The 10,611-nt window shown below is 39.8% G+C and overlaps 1 protein-coding gene across 1 annotated transcript; it reads right to left on the bottom strand.

Annotated features, from left to right (window-relative positions):
• Positions 1-862: 862 nt before the first annotated feature.
• LOC142451329 (olfactory receptor 7A17-like) lies at positions 863-1,926 on the bottom strand. The gene is made up of 2 exons (XM_075553210.1): positions 1,897-1,926; positions 863-1,810 (listed from the first exon to the last, which is right to left on the bottom strand). Exon 2 carries the CDS (start codon positions 1,799-1,801, stop codon positions 863-865), a length of 939 nt encoding a protein of 312 aa, XP_075409325.1. The 5' UTR covers positions 1,802-1,810; positions 1,897-1,926.
• Positions 1,927-10,611: the final 8,685 nt, after the last annotated feature.

Below are 10,611 nucleotides of genomic sequence, written 5' to 3' on the forward strand. Positions count from 1 at the left end.
CTACCAACATTACACTCCAGCATCGGGGCCATTGTGAGGATGGCACAGGATGGCATGGTGTTTCATTCTGTTGTGCCCAGGCTTGCTATGGTTTGCAATTGATTCGATGTCACCTAGCCACCACCACCACCACCATTGCTTTTGTGATTTGTGAGTGCATCTTTTGATAGGAAGCATCAAAGAGTATTTCTTAAAAGAATTCATGCCTGACAACATTTTTTTAAAGCACCAAGATACACAAGAATATATCAGAGAGATTAACGTCAACAAGAAAGCTTGAAGGAACAGAGGTTGTGATTTCTATTACATCTCCATTTACTGTATGTTTGGGGCTATGCAGACGGCAACTAGATCTTGGATAGCGAATGTGTACCATCATGAACTTAATCCAAGGGATGTTTCTACTCATCTAGAGCCATTTCTTTCTGGAGGTTATAACATAAACCCAGACAGATTCTTTGATAGGACAAATTATTTTTCTCCAATAGCAAAAAAATACATGAAGCAGTTGTTTTCATCTGGCAGAGACATCTGTACACTGTCATTCCTCCAGCTCTTTGAATAATTATTATGTAAGAACCAAATTTCTTACATTATGCTTTTTATGGCTGAAAAAGTCATACAGTCAATTCTGCTTTCTACTCCACATCCATGACACACAGCAAGGGAGTAGAGAAGTTGAAATGAAATGCAACAAAACAGTTGTTTAGAATGTATGAACCATCAGAGAGACTGAACTCTGGAAATAAGAAGGATGCGAGATTTGCTTCCTCTGATCAACTGAAAAAAGGGCCATGGCCTAGGGTGTCTTGACTTTTAGCTCTGTTATTCATGAGTAACTCTAATTCTGGGATAAATTCGCTCATGTCGATAACGTTTTGTAGCTGAAGAGTTTTTTTAGGGCTTGCTTTATGTCCTTATTTCTCAGACTGTAGATAAAGGGGTTCAGCATGGGTGAGATCACAGTGTACATCACTGAGGCAATTGCAGTTTTCCTGGAGTTTTGAGTGGCAGCAGCACTAAGATACACCCCAAGAAATGTCCCATAGAACAAAAAAACGACGGAAAGGTGGGACCCACAAGTGGAAAAGGCTTTATACTTGCCCCCCGCTGATGTAATTCTCAAAATGGAGGATACGATCTTAGAGTACGATAAGATGATTCCAATGAGTGGAATAATAACCAGAAACCCATTTGTAATATACAGCATTAGATAATTGAGGAAGGTGTCAGAACAAGCTAGATGGACCACCTGATTCAGTTCACAGAAAAAGTGGGGGATTTCTAACTCTGTACAAAAAGAAAGCCTCAGAATCATTAAATCATGTAACAGAGAATCCAGAATGCTTAATACATAAGATTCTAAAAGCAAGAGGCCACATATTTTGGGGTTCATGATGACCGTGTAGTGCAGTGGGTGGCAGATGGCCACAAATCGGTCATAGGCCATCACTGTCAAGAGAAAATTGTCTAATCTTCCAAAAACCATAAAGAAATATATCTGGCTGAGGCAGCCTTCATAGCTTATGGTTTTAGTCTTCATCTGGATGTTCAGTAGCATCTTTGGGACAGTGGTGGAGGTGAAACAGATGTCAGCAAAGGAGAGGTTGGAGAGGAAGAAGTACATGGGTGTGTGGAGGTGGGAGTCTGTGGCGATGGCCAGGATGATGAGCAGGTTCCCAGTGAAGGTGACCAGGTACATGGCCAGGAACAAACCAAAGAGGAGAGGCTGCACTTCTGCCTCTTCTGAGAGTCCCAGGAGGATAAACTCGGAAGCACGTGTTTGGTTTCTTGGTTCCATGTGATGAGACTGTTGGAAAAGGGACCAGAGCAATGCAAGTTAGGCACAAGTAATGGTCATCATTTGACCTATGTGCTGTTCTTTGCGTGTTAGACATGTTCAGTTGATCCACTCAGTATATTGTCTAAAGATCTAGTGTCATTTACTTGAAAATCACATGAACTGCCAAGTTCTCTATCTCCTCCTTGATGCTGAAACTGAATAGTCAGTACCTCAAAGCAATCTGGTATTCATTTAAAATTTTTCTGAAGCTTTCTTTCATTCAGTCATTAAAGTGTTATTGGGTACTAATTATTATTAAAGGAGTCCTGTGGTATAATGGGTTATGTGTTGGGCTGCTAACTGCATGGTCAGTGGTTCAAAACTACCAGCTGTTGGCAGGAGAAAAGGTTTTCTACTCCAGTTAAGATTTATAGCTTCCGAAACTCCAAGAGGCAGTTCTACTCTCTCCTATAGGGTCACGATGAGTCATAATTGACTTCATAGCAGTGAGGTTTATTTGTTCTTTGTTTTTGAAGTCTTGTTAAAGTCAATGGGGAAACAATAGTGAATTAAGTAAAATGTTACAGAGTATTATTCAGGTTGGATTCAGAGGGTTCATAAGAGGACACAAGACAAGGGATCTCATTGCTGATGTCCTGTGGATCTTGGCTCAAAGCAGAGAATACCAGAAAGGTGTTCACTTGTGTTTTGTAGACTGTGCTATGACATTCAACTCTGTGGACCATAAAAAACAATCAATGACCTTAAGAAAAATGGGAATTTTGGGACGCTTAATTGTCCTCATCCAGAAGCTATAAATGAAACAAGAGGCAGTTGTGTGAACAGAACAAGACAATACTGCATGGTTTAACACCAAGAAGGGTATGTGTCAGAGTTGCATCTTCTCACCACACATGTTCAATGTGTATGCTGACAAAATAATCTTGGAAACTGGATTATATGAAGAAGCCATTGTTTTCTGTGGTATCAGGATTGGAAGCTTATTAACAACCTGAGATACGCAGATGATGCAAGCTCACTTGCTGCAAGTAAGGACTTGAAGCACTCACTGATGAAGATAACAAACTGTGTCCTTCCATATGGTTTACAGCTCAATGGGAAGGAAACCCAAATCCTCACCACTGGATTTTGGTGAGAGCAACGAGTACTCAAAGTATTATTTAATGATGAGGATAAAAGCTACAGAATTCCATATGGATTATATCTCAACATAAATGAAACAAAGAGCTTAACTCCGGGACTAATAAATGATCTCACAATAAACGCAGACATTTTTGAAGATGTCAAGGATTGTCTTTTATTTACTGTGACTTTCCACAATCAAGGGCTCCACATTTGGGGGATGTTGTTGATGACATTTGAGCAATGTTGTTGATGACATCAAATGGTTTTTAACTGAAAGCAGGGAACACCAGAAAGATGTTTTCTTGGCTATGGTGAAGATTCAGAAATACAATGTCACAGTCAAGTATCTGTCAATGAAAGCCCAAGCAGAAGAAGGCACACATGACAGCAAAATGAGATGCCAGTAATTTGGAGAACCAGGAAAGGTGAATTAAGAAAATATATGACCACACATGGAAGCAGCTTCCATCTTCTTAAAGTTAAGGTTTAATCAATCCCTGTATTTGCTATCTCTCTGTCACTTTCTCTTGCCTCTTTCTCTATTTGGAAAGACTCCAACTCTTCCTTTCAGTCTTAGTGCCACTATAAGATTGGGAAGCCTTGGGTAACCTCCAATGGAAGAAGTGCTTTCAAACTCGCTCACTTGTAAAGTAAGGCAGTCCCACTTTAGAGAACATTGTTTCCAGGGTGCTTTCCCTATTTTGACTATGAGTATATTGGGAGAAATAACAATGGCTGACTGATTTCTTAATCTCCAGATATAAATTTGCCATGTGATTCTGGGAACATACAGTTACAGATGGACTACAAGAACAAATAGTTGGATAAGGCTAAAGAGATATTTCCAACTAGGAAGGAGCAAGGAGAATCGGTGGAGCAAGGAGAAATGCTACTGAGAGAAAGGTGCCCTGTGATGGAAAGCCAAACTTTACAGAAGACAGATCAGAGAAATAAAATATTTCAGGGTTTATAACAATCTCTCATCAGCACTTTGTATCATTATCCCTGTTGATGCCCCAAAGTAATAAGAAGGGACCTTATGCACCAGGGCGCATTCTCTTATGACTTTGAGGAAGCTGTGGCTTACCTAGCTGTTATCAGGGAGAACCTTGAGTTTACCAGCGCAGCTTTTTCCTTGGATGTTGAAGGAAGTCAGGCACTTTACACCAAGGAGGATAGGGAGATAGAACCACTCCTGAGGCCTCTGGAAGACATAATCATGTTTTCTAATCATCTGAGTTTAACAAATTACAATTGACATGATTAAGGGAAGAATTTAAACTGTATGTAGATGTAGGATATGAACTCCCTTGAGCCCAATTAATGAAAAAGAAAATTTTCACCTCTCACTTCCTTAGAGATGTCATTTTCTGGTGCTAGGAGAGAAAAACAAAATGCAAACTTGTGCTAGACTTGATCCTCTGGAGACATCTTCAGAGGCCCATGCTTAACTCTGATCTGAATGGAGCCCCTTCCTTCCTTTAGATGTGGTTTTTAGCATTTCTGAGTGCCCATCCCCTCACCCCCTTCCAGGATCACCACATTCCCTATTCTGAAGTGAGATTCTGGTTACACAAAAATATCTTCTACCTCCAACCTGATGTGGGATCTTAGTCATGGATATTCTTCTCAATGGCATTTTTTTATTTCACTCTTCCTTTCTTCCCCATTATTGAAACCTTATTCAACCATTTGCTCTTTTAGTCATTCAATAAATATTCACTTGGCAAGTGCCATATGGTAGGCACTAACCTATGCTCTAGGGATAATGGAAATATGAAAATATTTCTCCTCTGACGACGTTTGGTCTAAAGAGGGGAGGAGATGTGAAGTGTAAAAATGCAATGGAGTTATAGGGCAACCTAGAGGAATTGTATCCAAACATCATTGATAGTTCCTGGTGAGAAGGTGTTGTTAGCTACCCTTCAATTGGTTCCAACTCATCACAGCCCAATCACTCATTTTTCAGTTGGTCATACTGTAGTGGCTGGTGATGTTGGAATGTGTGCCACCAGCATTTCAACTGCTAGCAGGATCACCCATAGCGGACCGATTTCAACAGAGTGCCAGACTAAGACAGGCTAGGAAGAAGGGAAATACAGACCACTTCTGAAAAAATCAGACACTAAAATCCTTATGAATAGCAGGAGAACATCATCTGGGGAAGTTAGTGATGGTTTAATAGGAAAGCTGATTGATAACTCAGTCATCAGGGAGGATTTGTGTTCTTCCAGGTGGCGAAGAGAACACACCAGGAAGAAGCAGCTCTGGAAAAAAAATGTGAGCAGCTAACAAAATGTGTGATTAATGAAATCTAAAATATGATTTATTTTTGTAAAATGCTATCAAGCTGATTCTCACAGGGAAGCCACGACCCACAAAATGAAACCTTGCACGGCCCTGCGCCATCCTCACAGTTGACATGCCCATCTCAGTGAGGAGCTTCTTTTACACAGACCCCCCCCCACACACACACACACACATTAGCAAGCATGATGTCCTCTTCTAGGGACTAACCTCTCCGGATAACTTGTCCAAGTGCATAAGACAAAGTCTCACCATCCTTGCATCTAAGGAGCACTCTGGCTATCCTTCCTATAAGACACATTCGTTGGTTCTTCTGGCAGCCCATAACTCTTAGCTCACTGCTAGAGAGCCAGTTCATGCACCTTTCAGGATTCTTTGCTAACTGTATAATTCAAATACATCAATTCTTTGGTCTTTCTTATTCATGATTCAGCTTTTACATGCATATGAGAAGATTAAAAACACAGTGACATATATGCTCTTTAACACTCTAAAGAGTTCTTGTGTAGCGGATTTGCCCAATAAAATAGGTCCATTTGACTTTTTGCTGATGGCAACATATGTACAAATATGCTTGATATAATTGAGGTATGGAATGTTGTAAGAGCTATAAGCCACCAATAAAAATGATTTAAATAAATAAATGAATTGATATAGTAAAGAACATTAAAAAAGAATTGATTGTTGATCAATCAAAATAAAATCTTTGACAACTTCAATATACTGAATTCAATCTTTTCATTGTTTATCATTGCTTATCGTGATGTTGTCTATTAGTCTGGTTGCCAGGATTTTTGCTTTTTTTTCCCATTGAGGTGTAATCCACACAGAAGGCTACCTCAGCAGCTGCTTCAAGTTCTCCTCAATTACAGTAACCAGGCCTGTTGTTAATAATCTTCCTCAAATTCTGATGCTCTGGTCTTCCTCATGGAGTCCAGGTTCTTAAATTACTTTCTCAGCAAATAGACCAAATAAGTATGATATACATATAATAAGTATGGAGATAAAACTCTGGCAGAAGCCTTTCCTGATTTCACATTGTGGTATTCCTTTGCTCTTTCAAACAACTGACTCTTCATGGTCCATGTCCAAGTTCCACATGTGGACAATTAAGTCTTCTTGAATTCCTATTCTTCATAATGTTATTCATAGTTTCTTATGATATATCTAGCTGAATACCTCTGCATAATTGACAAAGCAAAACCAAACAGTTACCTGCTATACTCTGTTTTTTTATATATTTGATATTGTTTATAAATTTTGCATTCTGTTGGGTCACCTTTGTTTGGAATCAGTACAAATATGGGTACTACTTTCTCTTTCCATTAGTTTCCAAAGTAGCTAATGGTGTAGATGAGTGTTTCCAGTGCTGCTCAGGTTCTTGAAGCATTTTGATTGGTGTTCTACCAATTTCTGGAGCCTTGTTTTTGAGTAATACATTCAATACAGCTTGGATTTCCTCCTTCAATGCTGTAAGTATTTGGAGTGACCTCCTGAAATTATTTAACGCCCATCAATTATTTTGATAAGATACCTCTCCATCTTCTTCTGATGCTTCCTTCAAAATTTTGAATATGGAAACCTTCAATATTTTGCCTATAGATTGTTAACACCCACCTCCATTTCCATGTCTCCCCTTCTCCCATGTCCCCCTGGAACCTTTGGTCCCATTGTTTCTCCTCCAGATTGTTTATCCCACCTATCTTATCTAGATAGACCTGCAGAGATAATAATATGCACAAAAAACAAGACAGAGCACAACAGTGCAACAAAAGAAAAGAAAACAACAACAAACCAATGACAAAAAAGAAAAGCCTGTAAATAGTTCAAGGTCTGTTTGTTGACCTTTAGGAGTGTTTTCTAGTTTAGTCTGATGAGGTGCCACACCTGGTCCCAAAGCCTATTTTTTATATTCCCTCCAGACTTCTTCGCTCTGCTCCCCTTGCTGTTCTGTTGCACGCCCTTAGTGTTTTGCCTTGGTATGGTAGGGTCAGATCAAGCACAAGTCCCACATCGTGTCTCAAGTGCTGTCTCCCATAGGGCTATGTGTCAGTAAGGGATGTCATGTCTCATATTGGAGCCAGTCATATGGTCCTCTCTGTGTACTGGCTACTCTGAGCATGGATATCATCCTCAAGGATTGGTGGGCAAGGATGTGTTCCACTCCTCCCACCCCCCTTCATTTGCTCTGTGTGCTCCGATCAGATATGCCCATCTCCCTGAGCTGTAGCTTCAGTGCTGTCTTCTGAAGTAAATTCTTTGTGGGGAGGGACAGCTGTCCACGTAGTTGGGATTGGGGCCAGCCCCTCAGAGCTCTCTATTGGGTTCCTGTTTCATGTTGCATTCCAAGGACAAGGGAATAACAAGTGATCCAAAATCGATGGTGAGAAGGGTGTAGGAGGCCTGGTAGGGCTTGATCAAGGCAATGTAACTGAGAGGAATTAGTGAAACTCAAATGAAGACTGAACATGATACTGGGACAAGAGGAAAGTAAAAGGAAATAGAGGGAAAAACTAGGAGGCAAGGGGTATTTATAGAACTCTAAAAAAGAGGCAAGTATGTATGTAAATATATTTATATATGACTCTGGGAAATAGATCTATGTGCATATATTTATAAGTTTAGTATTAAGGTAGCAGATGGACATTGGGCCTCTACTCGAATTCTCCTTCAATGCAAGAACACTTTATGCTATTAAACTGGCATTCCAGTAGGCTCACTTTCCAGACATGATCACTGAAAACAAATGGATGCATAAGCAAATGTGTTGAAGAAAACTGACGGTGCCTGGTTATCAAAAGATATATCATCTGGGGTCTTAAAGGCTTGAAAATAAGCAAGCAGCCATCTAGCTAAGAAACAACAAAGGCCACAGGGAAGAAGCAAACCAGCCTGTGTGATCATGAGATGTCAATGGGCTCAGGTATCACACATCAAAGAACAAAAAATTATATCACTGTAAATGAGGGGTAGTGCAGAATGGAGACCCAGAGCCCATCTGTAAGCATGGGTTATCCCCTTACAGAAGAGTCATGGAGAGGAGAAGAGCCAGTTAGAGTGCAGAGTAGCAAGGATGAAATATAAACTTTCCTCTCCTTATTTAATACTCCCCGCCTCCATATCATGATCCCAATTCTACCTTACAAATCTGGCTAGATCAGAGGATGGACACTGGTACAGATAAGAGCTGGAAACACAGGGAATCCAGGATAGCTAACTCCTCAGGGACAGTGGTGATACCAAGAGGGTAGAGGGAAGGTAGAGTAGAAAGGGGAAACCGGTAACAAGGACCTACATATAACCCCCTCCCTGGGGGATGGACAAGAGAAATGTGGGTGAAGGGAGATGTCAGACAGTGTAAGACATGACAAAATAATACTAATTTATAAATTATCAAGCGTTCATGAGGTTGGGGAGGAAGGGGAAAAATGAGGAGCTGATACCAAGGGTTCAAGTAGAAAGCAAATGTTTTGAGAATGATGATGGCAACAAATGTACAAATGTGCTTGACACAATGGATTTATATATGGATTGTGATAAGCATTGTATGAAATAAAATTAATTAAAACTATATATTTTGCCTATAGAATCTTCAATATTTCAACTCAAGACTTGAAAATTTTCTTCATTTTCTGTTGAGTGATACTCTATTTTTCCCTCCACAAAAAAGAAGACAGAATATGTGAATAGAGGAGAATCTAGAGTCATAGATCTTTGAGGTAATGGCTGTACGTGGGCCGAACACACCTATGGGGAAATGAGGGAGCAGAATCCAGTGGCCATTATGGAATTCTCCACCATCAGGAACTGAACTGCTCTGCCTATAGTTCTGGGTGAGCTCTCTCCCTACAACCAGGAATGACAACTTCTATTTACCTCTGGGACAACTGCCCCAGAGGTATTTACCTTGGACAACCAAGTAAAACTAAGGAGAGGGAGGAGGACATGCCCTTTGACCCCACCATACACCCCCCAGGTGAAAGAGCAGTGACCTAGTTTTCCCCCACTGAGCGTGGTGTTGGTTGTTGTTTTTTTCATATATGGATTTTATTATGTCCAGAAAGTTCCCTTCTATTCCTATTTTAGTGTGTTTTGATAAAAATGGCTGTTGGAGATTGTCAAGTGCCTTCCCTCCTTTATTAATATGATCATGTGCTTTTGATAGTTTGCCATGTTTATGTGGTAGATTGATTTTTTTTTTTTTTGGATATTGAACCATCATTGCATCCCTGGAATGACTCTCACTTGGTCATGATGAAGTATTTTTTTGATACGATGTTGGATTCTATTGACCAGAATTTTGTTGAGGATTTTATCATCTAAATCCATGAGAGATATTGGTCTATATTTTTCTGTCTTTGTGGGGATTGTTCCCGGTTTTGACATCAAGTCAATAAATCTTAATGGAAGCAAAATACTTCATCCTTATCACTTTGAGTAGTTGATAGGTTCAAACTGCTAACCTAACATTTAGGAACCCAATACATAGCTCATCTTGCCACCAGCTTTCCTCAGAGGCAAACTTAAGGATCTTTCTCCATGACATACCTACACTGCCAAACTTAATGAAAAATGGAGAACAAACTAAATTACTGGGATCTTCTAAAAATTAGATGTTTATATTTATCAAAAGATCTCATCGAAACAATAAAAAGAGAACCCAGAGACTGGGAAAATTTTCAGCTTATTTTTCAACAACAGTTCTAATATCTAAAATTTACTCTAAACTTGGAACACCTCAATGAGAAAAGCCAAATAATCCAATTGATAAATTGGCAGAGTACATGAATATACACTTCACCAAAGAAGACATTCAGGACATCAACAAACATTCTCATGATCAGTTGCTATTTGAGAGATGAAAATCAAAACAATGATGAGATATCACCCCATACCATGAGTAACAGTGAGGTAAAAAAAGAATGTTCTGGTTGTTAGTTGCCATTGAGTTCCAACTCATAGCAACCCTATGTACAACCTATGGAATGTCTTCCTGGCCTACACCATCCTCACAATTGTTATGATGTTTGAGACTATTGTCCCAGCCACTGCGTCAATCTAGCTCCTGAGGACCGTCTTCTTTTTTTCTTCACCTCCACGTTTCCAAGTATGATGGCCCTTCTGATAACATGTTCAAGGTACACAAGACAGAATCTCATCATGCTTGGCTCTAAGAAGCCTTCTGAATGTATTTTTCCCAATAAAAAATTTTGTTCTTTTGACAGTCCATGGTACCATCAATATTCTTCACCAGCACTATAATTCAAATGCATTGATTTTTCTTCAGTCAATGTCCCATTTTTACATGAATATGAGGAGATTGAAATAGCGAGGCGAGGGGCTACACCAGAAGGACTTAACATAGAGGTCCAGTT

This window comes from Tenrec ecaudatus, chromosome 1, assembly GCF_050624435.1.
Source record: "Tenrec ecaudatus isolate mTenEca1 chromosome 1, mTenEca1.hap1, whole genome shotgun sequence".
In the NCBI taxonomy this organism is placed as follows: Eukaryota; Metazoa; Chordata; class Mammalia; order Afrosoricida; family Tenrecidae; genus Tenrec; species Tenrec ecaudatus.